Here is a 17074-nt window from a genome sequence, read left to right on the forward strand (position 1 = left end):
ACAAAAATAAGGGTAATCATGATGAAGGGATAGAATATGTCTGTAAAGATGAAAATTTAAAAAAATTCTAAAAAAGGAATTGATAAGAAGTAGTTGAAAAAAGAAAAAAAAGAGGAAAGAATGCGATCAGGCTGGAGACTAGAACAAAGCCATGCACTAGATTTAGGGTATATTTTGATCTAGTAGAGGAAATTGTATCCCAAAATTGTAAAGAAAAAAAAATCTTTACGTATACAAAAAAATAAGGTTAAATACAATGAAGGGATAAAATAGAACTATAACAATGAAAATTTAAAAGGTTTTAAAAATGGTATTGATAAGATAAAATTGTTTAAAAATGTTAAAATAGGAAAGAGGAAAAAAATTAAAAGATAGAATAAGAAAAAATAAAATTTAAAAAATTTAACTTTGAAAGACTAAAAGACCATGGGAAAAAAAACCATGAATTCTATGTGGTGCCTTCCCCTAGCTCTGGAGTTCCACAGTTCTCATTGATTGGTGAACTTGGTCTTGGCTCACTGATCTTGTTGATATTCTGGGGGAGGGGTCTGTTACTATGATGCTCAAATGTCTTTGCCCCAGATTGAATTGCACTGCCCTTGCTGGGGGCCAGGCTAAGAAATCTGCTCGGGTTTGCTCTCTGGAGTTTTTGTTCCCTATAAGTTTTCCATAGAGCTTTCCTGTTTCCTGTTTTCCTGAACATCCTCCTTAGAGGATGGGAATGAAAATGGCAGCCTCTCAATTTCTAGCCCAGAGGAGATGAGAGCTCAGGCCCCACTCCTCAGTGTGCCCTCAGAGAAAAGCCATCAATCCCCCCCCATCTCCCTGGTCTCTGGCCATGTTCCAAGATCACCCAGCCTGTGACGGAGCATTTCTATCTCTGGCACACTACCCGTTTGGAGTCTCCAAACCCAGCAGATTCCTGCAGAGTGCTTTCATGCTGCTCCTCCCAGAGGAAAAAGGAGGGGGTCTCCCCAGGTTTGCCACTTGTGGGGTCCCTGCTCGAAGAGCAGTGGTTCGACTGTGCCACGGATCACAGTTTAAGGTAACCCTGAGCTGAGAGCTCACTCCTCGGCTCTGTCTCTGTAGCTGGCTTCCTGCTCTGATACTTGGGAGCTCTGCTACATTCAGACACCCTTGATCATTCTGTGACCTGGCAGAACCTGAGACCAAACTGTCTCTGCAAGGGTTCTACTTCCCACTCAGCCTCTGGAGTGACGTCCCTCAATGGAGCAGACTTCTAAAAGTTCTAATTTTGTGCTCTGCTGCTCCACCGCTTGCCAGGAGCTGGCCCTCCTCCTGAGGTCTATCTTCCTGTATATCATTTTGGATTCACTTCTCCGCATGTCCTACCTTCCGGAAAGTGGTTGGTTTTCTGTTCTAGAGTTGCTGCTCTTCCTCTCTTCTATCTCCTGTTGAGTTTTTAGGTGTTCAGAATGGTTTTATAACTATGTAGCTGAACTCTTGGGACCTGATATTTCGGTCTCCTACTCCTCAGCCATCTTGCTCTGGAGGCCTTCTCTCCATCTTTTCTTTTTTTAAGATTTTATTTATTTATTTGAGAGAGAGACAATGAGAGAGAGCATGAGTGAGGAGAAGGTCAGAGGGAGAAGCAGACTCCCCATGGAGCTGGGAGCACTATGCAGGACTCGATCCCAGGACTCCGGGATCATGACCTGAGCCAAAGAGACAGTCATCCAACCAACTGAGCCACCCAGGCATCCCTTCTCTCCATCTTTTAACCTGACTCTAGCCTTTACTCTCTTCCTAAGCTAGATCCTAACCTCTATCCTGAACTCCTAATAGCTGAGCTCATCTCTGAATACCTTGTCCACAACCTTCAGTCTATTCATGACTCCAACTTTAACCCTTATACCTGATCTCAAATCCATCCCAGAACCCAACCTTTACAACAATCTTGACTCTTGGTGGCGCCCTTCCCACAGACCCTCCGGAGTTCCTGGGAGAGCAAGTGTTTGTGGTGACTGCGGTGGAGCAGGGCGAGGCACTGCTGCCAGTGTCTGTATCTGCCAACCCTGCCCCTGAGGCCTTCAACTGGACCTTCCGTGGCTACCGCCTCAGCCCAGGTGCGTGGAGAGGCCACAGAAAGGGGTGCAGGTCTCCCGTACCGGAGAGACAGGCTCCTCACACTGATCTCCCCCAGCTGGTGGCCCGCGGCATCGCATCCTGTCTGGTGGAGCCCTGCAGCTATGGAATGTGACCCGCGCTGACGACGGCTTCTATCAGCTGCATTGCCAGAACTCGGAGGGCACCGCTGAAACTCTAGTGCGGCTGGATGTACACTGTGAGGCCCCATTATCAACCTAGGAAACTAAGGAGTTCTGGGAACCCCGCCCCCCTGCTAACCACACCCACTCAGGGACTCTTGCCCAATGTGGAGTCTCGTCTTGTGGAAGCTCTGCCTACCTAGGGATGTCCACTCATCCGGAAAGCCTCTCACTTTGGGATCCTCCACTGTGATGGAGTCATTCCCACTTTGGGAACCCTACCCACTAGAGAGACCTTACGTGGAATCTGCTCAGACAGGGGACCACCTACATGGGACTCAGTCTCATCAGGAAGCCCTGGGGTGCCTGGGCAGGTCAGTCAGCCAGGCATCTGACTTTTGATTTCAGCTCAGATCATGATCTCAGGGTCCTGAGATTGAGCCCTGGCTCCTCTGTGCTCAGGGTGGAGCCTGCTTAAGACTTCAGATTCTCTCTCCCTCTCCCTCTGCACACATGAGCTCTGTGTATGCAGGAGCTCTCTCTCTCTTTCTCTGTCTCTCAAAAAACAAACAAACAAAGGAGTGGGGAGGCACCTGGGTGGCTCAGGAGGTTAAGCCTTTGCCTTCGGCTCAGGTCATGATCTCAGGGTCCTCGGATCCAGCCCCACATCAGCCTCTCTGCTCAGTGGAGAGCCTACTTATCCCTCTCTCTCTCTGCCTGCCTCTCTGCCTACTTGTGATCTCTGTCAAATAAATAAATAAAATCTTAAAAAAAAAAAAGAAAGAAAGGAAGGAAGCCAAACCCACTGTGGAAGATCCACTTCCATACAATCCTGGAACTCCACCAGACCTCCTCTTGTCACCACAGAGGCGCAGTATGGTGGAGGGTGGGGGAATGCCTCACTAACCCTGAGAGCTTTACTCCAAGTGCTCTGCATAAAGGGCAGACTGCATACCTGTGACTTTCCTGAGCACCTCTAAGACACCTCTCCCACCTGGGGCCTTCTCCCACCATCATCTATCTGTATGGCACAAGTGCCTTCCCCAATTCCTTGCCTCTCCAGATGCTCCCACTATCCGAGCTCTCCAGGACCCAACTGAGGTGAATATTGGGGGTTCTGTGGACATAGTCTGCACCGTTGATGCCAATCCCATCCTTCCAGAGATGTTCAGCTGGGAGAGGCTGGTAAGGATCCAACCTTTGGTCAATGGAGGTGGGGGCTGGTGGATGTGGTTTCTTGACTGTGAGCTCCTTGGGGGGAGGGATCACAGCTATATGATCCTATATAATGATATATTTGTTGGGACATCCTCCAAGAACTAACTAACTGTTGAATGGCAGATGGATGGATGCATGAGTGGGTAGGTAAACAAATGAATGGGTGGCAGGTGGATGGATGGGTAGGTAGATGGTACATAAATGGAGGGAAGAACATATGGACAAACAGACAAGTGAATGGATAAAGGATGAATAGATGAGTGACTAAATAGTTGAATGAGAGAAATGAATAGATAAATTGACTAGATTAGAGGGTACATGGATAGATAAATACACCATTAGTAGGGCACCTGGGTGGCTCAGTGGGTTGAGCCTCTGCCTTTGGCTTGGGTCATGATCTCAGGGTCTTGGGATGAAGCCCCGCATCAGACTCTCTGCTCAGTGAGGAGCCTGCTTCCCCCTCTCTTTCTGCCTGCCTCTCTGCCTACTTGTGATCTCTCTTTCTGGCAAATAAATAAATAAATAAATAAAATCTTTTAAAAAATAAGCCATCAGTGGAAAGATGTCTGTGAAAGAATGATGGATGGATGAATGGATGGATGGATGGATAGGCAGATGGATGGATGGATGCATGGGTCAATGGAGAGACGGATAAACAGTAGTAGTTAAATCAACTGATGAACATTTGCATGTACTTATGGGTATGTGCATGTATGAGTAAATAGAAGGGGTGAATGGGTAGAGAGATGGAAGGGTGGATAGGTGGAAGGCAGAACGAAGACAAATGAATGGGTGAATGCACAAAAGGATGACGGAGAGGTAGATGAATGGATAGATAAATGAATAAATCAATGCAGAGATGGATGGTTAAATAGATGGTGGATGGGTAGATAGGTCATTCTGAGCATGAATGATTGGGTAAATTAATGGGTGAATAATTTTCTTGATTGGTGGATGAATGGATGGGCCCATGAATAAATGCGTGGATAGATGGATGGATGACTCAGGGAATGGAAAGATGGGGGAATGATTTCTTTGCTAGATCTGTGGAGGATGATTGTGTCTGGGAGAATAAAGATGGACCCAGTTTGGGGGAGAATGAGGCTGGGGCCAGACTTGATGGGGGGACCATCTCCTGTATCTTGTGCCTCAAGGGAGAAGAGGAGGAGGACCAGAGCCTGGAGGACATGGAGAAAATGTCAAAGGGAGCCACAGGGCGTCTTCGAATTCACCATGCCAAACTGGCCCAGGCTGGTGCTTACCAGTGCATTGTGGACAATGGAGTGGCACCTCCAGCCCGAGGACTGGTCCGACTTGTTGTCAGATGTGAGTAACACCCAAACTCTGATTTTAAGGCCTCCACTAAACTCACATATCTCATGTCCTTCCACATACCTCATTTGACCAACAACCCCTTCTAGTTCCTCCCCAGGTGGAGCACCCCACTCCCCTAACTAAGGTGGCTGCAGCTGGAGACAGCACCAGTTCTGCCACCCTCCACTGTCGTGCCCGAGGTGTCCCCAACATCGTCTTCACTTGGACCAAAAATGGAGTCCCTCTGGATCTCCAGGATCCCAGGTGACTGAAGGCCTAGCCAGGGAGCACACTAGTCCTAACTTTGGTCCTCCAACCCCAGTTACCTTTCCTGAACCTCTGTCCCACTCCCCGCCCTAGGTACACAGAGCATACATACCACCAGGGTGGCATCCACAGCAGTCTCCTGACCATTGCCAACGTGTCTGCAGCCCAGGACTACGCCCTCTTCACTTGCACAGCCACCAACACCCTTGGCTCCGATCACACCAACATTCAACTCGTCAGCATCAGTATGGTGGGAGTGGGCTGTGAGGGTGTTGGGCAGATGCTCCCTGGGTCTATCTGCAAGTCTAGTTGGCCCAGAAAGGCAGTGTTCCCCAAACCTGAGAAGTGTTTATGAACGGAGATGGAGTTTTAGCCTGCCTTGAAAATACTAGTGGAGACTGGATCTTCAGGGAACCTCACAACAAGGAAAAGAAGTGGGGGATTATTGGCCCAAGTAATTAAAAAGTAGGTTGTCAGGAGTTGCTGGATTTAGGTTCAGCTATCATCAAGAACTATCTGACTCTTAGGTCTGCTTTTCTGTGTTGGTTTTATTCTAAGGCTCTTCATAGAGGCTGTTAGACTTCCCAGGGGAAATGGAATTTTTTTTCTCTTCCTAACAGTGGTATGAAATTACTAGACTTATGATTTACTGGCTCTATTCAGGTCACATCCCACCCCTATACCAACCCTGTGGTCAGGGAAGGCGACATCCTGGTTGGCTTGGCTCAGTCATGTATCTCTCCTACAAGGAGTGGGGTCATTTCCATCAGAAGTACCTGGTCTGAGAATGTGGACAAGTGGTTTTCCAAAGGATACTCAGGGTTCTGCAACCAGAAGAAACAAGGAATGAATGTGACATAGGCACCAAAAAATTCACACAAGGAACGTATGTCATATACAGCCAGGGCTGATAATTGTCAAGTCTATTTGCAAATTTGCCTACGTGCTAAAATTTATTTGTAACTCCCAAATCAATACTCCTGCTGCTTTCTTGGTCATTTAGGAATATGTACAGAGCAGATAAAAAAAATTGAGTCACCCAATGAACATATTTTCGGTTGGGTTAGAACAAGGTGACACTCTGCTTTCTTGCCCCAGCTTTCACACTATAAGGAAATGTCCTCTCTGTAGTCTATTTAGTCCCACATGTATTGCACTTTTGTGCTTTTTGTTAGTGATTTTGCTATTTAAAGTGGCCCTTAGCCATAGTGCTGATATGCTGTCTAGGGTTCCTAAGGATAGGGAGAAAACACTTCTGTTGGATAAGCTTCATTCAAACATGAATTGTAACACTGTTTGGCAATGAGCCAAACACTGTGAGCTCAATGTTAATGAATCAATAAGATACATTAAATAATGTGTCTTAAACAGAAACACACAAAAAAACAAGGTCATGTATTGATTGGTTGATGAAAATTTTGTGACGGGAGGTTCACAGGAACCTAACTGTATTTCCCCCAGAAGCAATGATTTGATGTTCTGTAATTCAGTGTTCATACCAACTTTATAGAACATAACCACCGCTAATTATAAGAATCGACTATATATTTAAAATCATTCTTAGAAAAACCTGGAAGGAATCTCCTTTTGTAGCCTCTGACTACTCCCCTCATCCTTTTCCTCAAAGGCCGCCCGGATCCCCCAACAGGATTAAAGGTTGTGAGCATGACCCCGTATTCAGTGGGGTTGGAATGGAAACCTGGCTTTGATGGGGGTTTGCCACAGAGGTTCCAGATCAGGTGGGTCCCCGTCAGGGCAGGAAGAGATGGAAGCCAGCAGGGTTGGGGCACCTCCCCGAATGACTACTCTCCTTTTCATGCAGATATGAGGCACTGGAGACTTCAGGGTTCCTCTATGTGGATGTCCTACCACCCGAGGCCACCACCTTCACCCTGACTGGACTGCAGCCCTCTACACGATACAGAATCTGGCTGCTGGCCAGCAATGCCCTAGGGGACAGCGGAGTAACTGACAAGGGGTCCCAGATCACTATCACAACCCCAGGTGGGAAGGGACAATCTTGAGCAGGTTGCAGAGCTCCTCAGGGGACTTATGAAGTGATACAGGGATGTAGATACTCTTCCCTTTTTATAGATGAAGAAACTGAAGACCAAAATGCTAAGCAAAGTGCTGAGGCTCCCACAGCTAGAAGGAGGTAAAGATGAGACTGGAACTCAGGCAGATGAACTCCAGGAACCAGTTTTTAGCCACTAAATGATTCTGTCTGAATGTGGTTAATGAGAAGGGGAAATTAGAAAAATGTTTGTATTCAATGGAAGGAAAACATGGAAATTGTGGGGTGCAGCTAAAGCAGTGTGAGCAGGACATTTACAACATTAAGTGCTCGTTTAAATTTTTAAAAAGGTTTCAGACTGATGCTTAATTTCCATCTTAAGAAATTTAAAAAAGAAGAGTAAATTAAACCCAAGGCAAACAGAAGGGAGGAAATAATAAAGAACAAAAATCAATGAACTAGAAAACAGAAAAACCATAGAGAAAAATCAATGAGAACTAAAGTTGTTGCTTTGAAAATGTCAAATAACTTTTATAAAGCAAATCAAGGTGAAAAAGAGAGAAGACACAACTATACCCGTATCAGGAACAAAGGGGGCATTACTACTAATCCTACAGGCATTAAGGGGAAGTTAGGGATAATTACGGGCAACCTGATGCCAATAAATTCAGCAACTTTGATGAAAGGGACAAATTCCTTCATATGACTAATGAGAACACTTGAGTGGCTCATCACACAAAGGCTCGTTTAGGTCCCAAGCCCTGCCGCTTCCTAATCATGAGACCCTGGGCAAGTTACTTAACATTTTCGAGCCTCAGTGTCTAAAGATAAGGTATCTCAGATATCTGTGCCTGTTACTGAAAGTAAGGTCTCTCTCAGTCAGTTGTGAGGATTAAATAAATTAATCTAGGGGCGCCTGGGTGGCTCAGTGGTTTAAGCCTCTGCCTTTCAGCTCAGGTCGTGATCTCAGGGTCCTGGGATCGAGCCCCGCATCGGGCTCTCTGCTCAGCAGGGGAGCCTGCTTTCCCCCCTCTCTCTGCCTGCCTCTCTGCCTACTTGTGATCTCTGTCAAATAAATAAATAAAAATCTTTAAACAAAAACAAAAACAAACAAACAAATAAATAAATAAATCTATCTACAGTGCTTAGAATGGGGACTCGAATAAAATAAGCGCTATGTAAATATTGATTTAAAGAAACTTCTGTTTACTTTGCCCCATTAAAGCTCCCTCTTTCTGTCTTTCCCTTCCTTACAGAGCAGCCTTCTTCCTAATGAAAGTAAGGAACTTCATCCTTTCCTCCTCTTTCTTTCACCCATTACCATCTTCCCTCTAAATACTAAAGCATGAGCACACTCATTTACTTGCTCTAGAACTAATACCTCAATTAAGACATTCTGAGGGTCCAGCATCTTTTTTGGTCAACCTCCAACATTGATAATTTGGGTAAAAGGGATCTTCCATACCATAAAGCACTCATCAACGATAATCATCATCTTCATCATCATTATTATTATTGGCATTAGAATGGCTATTAATAGTATTGCCATTATTATCAGCAATTTGCAGGCCTCTTTGAAGTAGTCCTAAGAAGCCATAAGTCAGTACCTCAAAATGGGTTGAAAAGCTTAATAGGAAACTGTGAAATATTTAAGGCTTACCCAGATTCTTGGTGTTAATTCACAATCACTGTATCTACCCCCACCCCCAGGTCTAGACCAGCCTTCTGGAGAGCCTGACCACCAGCTGCCCACAGAGCAGCCTGAAGGTAAGTTTTCAATCCCTTGAATATTCCTCTCTCCCCTGAGGATGGAGCCTTCTGGTTTCCAACCCCACCAGCCGCTTAAGACTTAGCTCTGTCCAGGGCGCCTGGGTGGCTCAGTGGATTAAAGCCTCTGCCTTCGGCTCAGGTCATGATCCCAGGGTCCTGGGATGGAGTCCTGCATCAGGCTCTCTGCTCAGCAGGTAGCCTGCTTCTCTGTCTCTCTCTGCCTGCCTCTCTGCCTACTTATGATCTCTGTCTGTCAAATAAATAAATAAAATCTTAAAAAAAAAAAAAGACTTAGCTCTGTCCCTAAGCTCTTTCTCTTTCTGGATGTGACACACTTTCTCTCTGCTTAATGCAGTTTAATACTGAAAGAATTAGCTGATTCTATGCCCTGTGCAGAGCCTGTATCAGTTGGCTTAAAAAGAGAGAGATAGAGAGAGAGAGAGAGAGAGATTCATTTATTTATATTAGAGAGAGAGAGCAAGCAAGCAGGGAGAGGGAAAATCAGAGAATCTTAAGCAGATTCCCCACTAAGCATGGAACCAGAGGTGGGGGCCTGAGGCAGAACCCCACACAGGGCTGAGACAGGTCTGGACATGGGCAGTCGTGGAGCCCTAAGTAGTACGCGATCTCACGACCCTGAGATCAGGGCCTGAGCTGAAACCAAGAGTCAGATACTTAACTGACTGCACCACCCAAGTGCTCCTTTACATTTGGCTTTTGATGCAAAATCAACCACTTCAAACATGGGCACTTATAATAACAACCATAGTTTCTCTTGATTCTATGAGTGGCTGAACAGTTCTGGTCTGGGATAAAGGTAGCTGGATGTGCGGCTGGGACCGGTTGATCTAGGAGGTCTCCTCCTCACATATCTAACAATTTGATTCTTGGTTGGGACAATGGAGATAGCTGGGCCACATGTCTCTCCTTGACTTGTTCACATGGAGGTGGTCAGAGGAATCCCAAGAGCAGCAGGACTGGGCAAACACTTTCAAGCTCCTGATTCTGTCACATTTGATATTGTTTTATGGGCTGAAACAAGTGACATGTCTCAACTCAGACTCATTGTGTAAGGGGACTACTCAAGAGTATAGATACAGGGGCGCCTGGGTGGCTCAGTGGGTTAAAGCCTCTACCTTCGGCTCAGGTCGTGATCCCGGGGTCCTGGGATCAAGCTGACGTCAGGCTCTCTGCTCGCCAGGGAGCCTGCTTCCCATCTCTCTCTGCCTGCCTCTCTGCCTACTTGTGATCTCTGTCTGTCAAATAAATAAATAAATATCTTTAAAAAAAAAAGAGTATGGTTACAGGGAGAGAATTACGACCATTTTGCTAACAATTCCCCTTCAAAGCCTGAGAAGAAGGTTGCAAGTGACAGAAATTCAGCTGTTGTGCGCAATAAAAAGAATTGCTTGGCTGGTGAGGTTGAAAACTTCAATAGGTGCTCATGATTTTCACGAAGGACCTATTTCTCACTCTCTTTGCCTATTTCTCAACTTTGCCTTCATCGCTGATGGCTTCCTTCTCAGATTCTTTCATCAAGAGGGCAAAGAAGTACCTATGCTACTCCACATACCTTCAACTTTGTTCCACTTCTCAGCAGCCAGCACAGAAGTGTCCTAAATGTTCTGGCAAAAATCTACGTTGGGCCAAATGCTGGATGGGTCTGAACTGATCACTGCAGAAAGAGGAATGGGTGCTCTTAGCAGCTAGGGAGGTCCACATGTCCTCCATGGAGATCTATGGGAATATACAGCCCAAGAGTGAGGAAGGGGTTATTTCCTCCAAGGAAAATGAGTGCTGTTAGCGGAAGATGGGGAGATGGATGCTGAGCAGATGTCTGCTTAGAAGGATTTAGTCTTGTCCTTAGGGATATGGCAAAGGACTCCAATATTACCTTGAATGGAAGTTTGTGCAAAGGGGAAGTCATTTGAGAAGAAAATCAGTTGAGAAGACAGGACATTTAGGACAGACATTTGACTCTTCCAAAGCTTAGGGATGTGGCTTTAGCTCAGTGATTCTGGAAACAACTCCACTGGTTAGTTTGTGTGGCTGAGGGGTCCAATACCAGGGTCTATGGTTGATGGGCAAGGCTGAAAACATGGGAAGAGGTCTTGAACGCCCAGCTGGAGCTCCTACCTCAGGCTACACACAGGGCTCACGCAAAGATAGGAATCACTGTTAGTGGTTTGACTTTTGAAAGAAGCCACCTGCCCTGAGGTGGCAAGAAGGAGTGACTTGGAAATCTCTGCCCATGTCCTTCCTTGACCTATGAAGAAGGGCTTTGCTTAGTCAGAATTGGGCTTTCTCAGAGAATGCTCCTTAGGGCCTAGAGCCAATTGTTTTGGGTTCACTGGAGATATGTTCTTCCCCCAGGACCCCCAGGGCTGCCCCTGCTGCCTGTGCTGTTTGCTGTTGGGGGTCTTTTGCTGCTTTCTAACATCTCCTGTGTTGGGGGATTCCTCTGGCGGCGGAGACTGAGGCGTCTTGCTGAAGGTGAGGAGAGACCATTCTTCCCCTACAGGGATATTGGCCCAACGGTGACAGAGAGCCCTGGGGCTGCTCCGTATTAGTCTCCCAGGGCCTGTTGGCCAGAGGAAGGGTGTCTCTGATCCCTTTTTACCTACTTTCCTCAGGCATCTCAGAGAAGACAGAGGCAGGGTAAGTGGGAATATTTTTCTGTAAGAAAGGCTCTGAGGAAGGAGGTTTGGGGATGAGAGGTGTCAGAGTCAACACCCAGCTGCCCTCCATATCTCTGTCCTGGAAGGTCGGAGGATGACCGAGTCAGGAATGAATACGAGGACAGCCAGTGGACTGGAGACAGGGACACGCGAAGCTCCACGGTGAGTGGGGATAGTCTCAAAAGTTCTGCTGACAGGGAACTGCAGACTAACATTCTGTTATTAACTTCAGGGTAATCGCAGTCTTTCCTGGGAACTATGGAGCCAGAGGATAGAAAAGATTTTATCTGTGTTTTTTTTTTTGTGTGTGTGTGTGGGGGCTGTTGACAGGTTAGCACAATGGATGTAGAGCCATATTACCACTCCATGAAGAACTTCAGCCCCCAGCTACCACCAACACTGGAGGAGGTATCTTATCCCCGAGGTGAGTCATGACCATATCAGAACTCCCTCTGCTCATAGATACCCCTGACATCTGGACAGGTGCCCTGATCATCCCTTCCAACTCCAGGTTTCACACATCTTGAAGAGGAAGATATGGCTTTTCCTGGACACCTGTATGATGAGGTGGAAAGACTGTATGCCCCAACTGGAGCCTGGCGACCCCTCTACGATGAAGTACCAATGGTGAGGTGATTTGTATCAGCAGAAGTCTTTCCTGGCTAGTGGTAGAAACCCACCTCCTACTGTTCATATTAGTTAAGGGTAAGCTAGACACCGTAGCACAAAAGCCTGGCTATGATCCTATTTCCTCTCACATGGCAATCAGAGGTGAATGACCCTGTTGCACATGGTTATTCCAGAACTCAAATTCTTTCCACTGCGTTCCTCTGCCATCCTCTAGTGCATTGTTCAAGTTTGCATAGATAGGCTAGTTCACTGTGGGTTTCAACTGGTGGGAGAGGGAAAAAGAGAGTGTGGTGAAGGTACAACCCTGGCTTATGGGCCCAGGCCCAGACATGGTTCACTCTACTCCTTCCCTGATGAAAACACAGTCAAATAGTCACACCTAACTGTAAAGGAGACTAAGAAATATAGTCCATCTTGGCAGCTGTATGCCTCACCAAACTTCTATTACCAAGGAAGAAGGAAGCTATGCATTCTGCTGGATAATTAGCCTTCTCCACTACACTGGTTAAGCAGACAGATATAGAGAAATACATCTTTAGCCCACTCAATTGAAAAGTCAAGGAACAAAATAGACTCCAGGCTGTACCCAGATGGACCCAGTTTCCTCCCTAGAGATGTCCTTAGAAAATGCAGATTTGTATCCTATTAGACTAGTAACCTCCAGAGCAAGAGAGTGTCTCTTTTCCAATAGCTCTAAAGTTCCAGAGCTCACACTCTATTAGTCTAGCTTTGGTCACATATTTATTGCTGGACGACTGAGGCAGGGGAAAGACTGTGCTAATCAGACAGGTCAGGACTGGTGTCCAGCTATGGCATGAGTGAGTAGGGGCCATCCACTGGACTGAGTAAGAGAGGAACAGAGAGTCCGAGGGAAGTGAGGATGGTGACTGGGCAAGGCGATAACAACGGACCCTTTGTCTATCAACAACCTCCACCTACTGTAAGGGGGGTAGCACAGAACGCTTGACTTTCTGTGTGGCCTTAGCTGATGCTTTGGGATCTCTGGGCCAAGGATTTCCCTCTGTAGCTCTGTCCCAGATGGTGCACTGTTCTCACAATCGTGGGGGGGAAATGGGCATTACAATGCTGTCCGTGGTGCTGAACCACACATGCCCTCTGAAGCGGAGATGCAGTCTGCACACTTTCTCTGTAAAGGTCCAGAGAGTAAATCCTTTGGGCATTGCAGGACATGCTGTCCTCTTCGAAACTACTCAGCTCAGCTGCTGTCATGTAAAAGCAGCCACAGATAGTACATAAGTGAGAAAGTGTGGCTCAGTTCCAAGAAAACTTGATTTTTAGACACTGAAATTTGAACTTCATATAATTTTCATATGTCATAAATATTCTTCATTTGATATTTTACCACCAATTAAAATATGTAAAACCATTCTTAGCCCCAGGCAGTATGAAAACAAGCAGCAGGCTGTATTTGGCCCACGGGCAAATCAGCTCTAAAGTTTGCTGAGCTAAAACAACTCTTTCCTCTGAATCCTAGGGCAAAGCACATCCCCAGTAAAGACCTCTCTACATGGTCATTTTTGTCTTCTATTTTGATGAAAATTTTGAAATTTATAGGATGAACAGAATCTTGACTCACATTCCACTCCAATTCCCTATATCATGCACTTTTAAAAGTTTCATATTTCTGATATTTAAATTATTTTTCTGACAGAAATCATGAGTTATCTTAGAATTGCTTAAAAATGACTAGTTAGTGAGGTTAGGAGGTGAAAAAAGATGGAGATATAGATAAACCAAGATCGACCAAGAGTTGATATTGTTGAGGTTAGGTGATGGATACAGGGAGGTTCATGATGGAAGCTCACTATAATTGCTCTCCTCTTTGTATTTGTTGGATCCCCCCATAATTAGAAACTAAAACTTTTTTTTTTTTTTTTTTTTTGGAAGTTGAGAGGGAGTGTGTATCCTTCCTAGAGCTGTAATGATGACCCACAGGGCATCTTTCTATGGTTCCAACTCCACCTTTGCTTGTCAGGGCCCCTGCGACCCCTGCTGGCCTGGGGAGACATATGAGGACTCAAGAGGAATCTATGATCGGGTGGCAGGAGACTTGGATCCTATGGAACCTGATTCTCTCCCCTTTGAGCTGAGGGGACATCTGGTGTGAGAGCCTTCTCAACACCCCTTTCCTACACCAGCAGGACACAATATTCCAATGGCCCTTTTTGCTCCAACATTGGCTGAGCTTGTTAAGTGGGCTCCACAAGACACAAAGGGACAGGACTATTTTCAGGAGAGTTGTGTGTAAGTGACAGCGGATAATTCAAGCTGGTGTCAACAAAGCTCGTATAAATAAGCCAGCTCTGGGAACTGACTTTAGAAACTAAACTTCTCCAATGGGAAACAATGAATCGTAAAGACATCTCAATAATGAAACGCTATTCTAGGGTCTTTATACTTTTTAATAGTCCAATTTTCAAAACTTGGCAAAGATATATTAAAAATAGTTCATTTTGAGTTACACTACACCCGAGATAGCTAATAATAAGTGGAATTTGTGAGCCATTGTTATATCCTGCTTGTCTTGTTATTTTCCACAGGTATCTAAAATATGATGTATAAACTATGACACACATGTAAACATAAATAGACTCTACAGAAAAAGACAATAAACAAGCTAGACACAAAAGACTGCACATTGTATTATTTCATTTTATAGAAATTCTAAAGCAGGCAAAGCTTATTTAAGGTGACAGAGCAGATCAGTGGTTGCCTGGGGCCATGAGAAGGGAATTGACTGCAAAAGGTCACAACAGAACTTTTGAGGGGTGAAGGAAATGTTCTACATCATGATTATGTTTGTGGTTTCATAGGTCTAAGCTGGGGCGCCTGGGTGGCTCAGTGGGTTAAATCCTCTGCCTTTGGCTCAGGTCATGATCTCAGGGTCCTGGGATTGAGCCCTGCATCACATTGGGCTCGCTGCTCAGCAGGGACCCTGCTTCCTCCTCTCTCTCTGCCTGCCTCTCTGCCTACTTGTGATCTCTCGCTGTCAAATAAATAAATAAAATCTTAAAAAAAAAAACGATTTGTCAAAGCTCATTGAACTGTACACTTATGATGGGGTTTTATGGTATATAAATTATACTTCAGTAAAGATGATTTGTAAAACAGCCTTAATAATTAAGCATCCCAGCAAGATAATGCTTATTGTTTATATTGAATAGCAGAAAAACTGAGAGATCTGCCGATTTTCATGGAGAACAGAGTATAGCTAAGTATAATCTTCATTTAGGTCTCCACTTCTACTTGATTAGTCATATTATCAAAACTGTAGGTTCAAATGCTCATCAACATATTATTTTTTTTCAGTGAAGACTAAAATACTAGCTTTTAGACTACAGCACTTGAATACACAAATACACAGGTCCAAACAATTCCCTTTTAATTTAAAAGATGATTTGATTCCTAAACGTAGAATTTTTCTAATTGTGTATTTTTCCTTTTCAAAGAGGACACCTGCAGCATTCTGTTTCCACACTGGCTAAGAAAAAAAGGTGAATTTATTGGCTGTTCTAGCTGACAACATCAGGGGAATGCCGGCTTCAAGCATTGCTGGACCCCGTATTGAAACAAAGCCAGGAAGGGTCTATTCTTCTATGTCTCTTGGGTCTGCTTTTCTCTGCATTGATTTCATCCTCAGGTAGACTCCTCATTGAAAGATGACCACTTACAGCTCTAAGCTGGCGTTCTACAAACTCAGCAGCCACAGTGCCTCTTTTGCGGATAGTTCTGGGAAGTCCTGGGCCTGTTTTTCCCTCAGCCCAGCTTGGGTTTTAATCCCATCCCTTAACCAACCATTGTGACCAGGGAAGAGAATATGCTGATATTCTTGGATCTTGGTTGATGGGTCCCACTTGAACAGCTTGGGTAAGTCTCCCCAGAGGAACTCCAGGCTGTGGTTGGGTCTCTTCATGCACTTCCTGTTTCCTCTTTGCCATTGTCTGAAACAATGTAGCAAATATCTATTGCTTCCATCTGCCCAGAATCTAGTCCCTCTTAATACATAATACTGTGCATGAGACAAGTTTCTGATTACAGCAAGCTCCTGGATCCAGCTGTGCCTGAAGTTAGAGCTGCTTCTGGACCATAAATTTCCCTTCCCCCCTAGGCCAATCTGAACGGTGGCTTTAGTTAGTTGCGACCATGAATTACCCTTTTCTTAAGTCCGTTTGAATGGGGGGCCTTTAGTTAAAGGATACAAAAAAATGGATAATCCCACTCAAGCTCAAATAGAGCTAAAAAAGCATTTATTTTACTTGTTAGTAAGGGAAAAATAATAGTTTCATAGTTGAGAAAACATATTCGTACCACCTTAACCAAATGATCAAAGTTAACTTTACCAAGCATGAGACAAAATGACATCACAAGCCCCTGATATGAAATACTGAGGATATGACAGAATGTCAATGATATTCTGGGGTAAAATGCATAATATGAATCTAATAATGAGGGAGAAAGGTAGGAATTCGATAAAATAACTGGCCTGTAATCTTAATGTATGTCAAGGTTATGCAACACAAAAGAAGACTGAAAAAAATAGAATGTTGAAGGGTCCCTGAGTGGCTCAGTCAGTTACGCATCTGTCTTTTGCTCAGGTCATGATCTCAGGGTCCTAGGATGGAGCCTCACATGGGCTCCCTGCTCAGTGGAGAGTCTGTTTCTTCCTCTCCTTCTGTGATCTCTGTCACTCTAACTCTCTCTCAAACAAATAAATAAAAGTATTTTAAAAAGAGAAAAGAAAAAAGAAAGAAAAAGGAATTGTTTCAGATTAAGAGAGACTGAAGAGTCAACTGAGGGTGACACATAATTTCCATAATGGCTATTATGGGACCAACTGACAAAACTAAATAAGGATTGTAGATTAGATTGTATCTAATCTACTCTAATCTAATATCAGGTCATGATCCTAGACTCCTGGGGTGGAGCCCCACATC

At 44.9% G+C, this 17074-nt stretch overlaps 1 protein-coding gene across 1 annotated transcript in view; it reads left to right on the top strand.

The window, feature by feature from the left end:
• NPHS1 (NPHS1 adhesion molecule, nephrin) overlaps window positions 1-15009 on the top strand; it is a 28542-nt gene extending 13533 nt beyond the window's left edge. The window contains exons 15-29 of the mRNA XM_004765119.3: window positions 1947-2087; window positions 2165-2305; window positions 3292-3413; window positions 4601-4772; window positions 4868-5024; window positions 5121-5272; window positions 6655-6766; window positions 6850-7031; window positions 8752-8808; window positions 11185-11304; window positions 11445-11469; window positions 11576-11651; window positions 11820-11913; window positions 12001-12116; window positions 14116-15009. Coding sequence (XP_004765176.1) covers window positions 1947-2087; window positions 2165-2305; window positions 3292-3413; window positions 4601-4772; window positions 4868-5024; window positions 5121-5272; window positions 6655-6766; window positions 6850-7031; window positions 8752-8808; window positions 11185-11304; window positions 11445-11469; window positions 11576-11651; window positions 11820-11913; window positions 12001-12116; window positions 14116-14247 — 1799 coding nt within the window. The 3' untranslated portion in view covers window positions 14248-15009. The remainder of the gene's footprint in view (window positions 1-1946; window positions 2088-2164; window positions 2306-3291; window positions 3414-4600; window positions 4773-4867; window positions 5025-5120; window positions 5273-6654; window positions 6767-6849; window positions 7032-8751; window positions 8809-11184; window positions 11305-11444; window positions 11470-11575; window positions 11652-11819; window positions 11914-12000; window positions 12117-14115) is intronic.
• Window positions 15010-17074: the final 2065 nt, after the last annotated feature.

The sequence above is a fragment of the Mustela putorius genome, unplaced genomic scaffold (assembly GCF_011764305.1).
Source record: "Mustela putorius furo isolate JIRA1106 unplaced genomic scaffold, ASM1176430v1.1 tig00000174_pilon_pilon_pilon, whole genome shotgun sequence".
Classification (NCBI taxonomy): domain Eukaryota; kingdom Metazoa; phylum Chordata; class Mammalia; order Carnivora; family Mustelidae; genus Mustela; species Mustela putorius.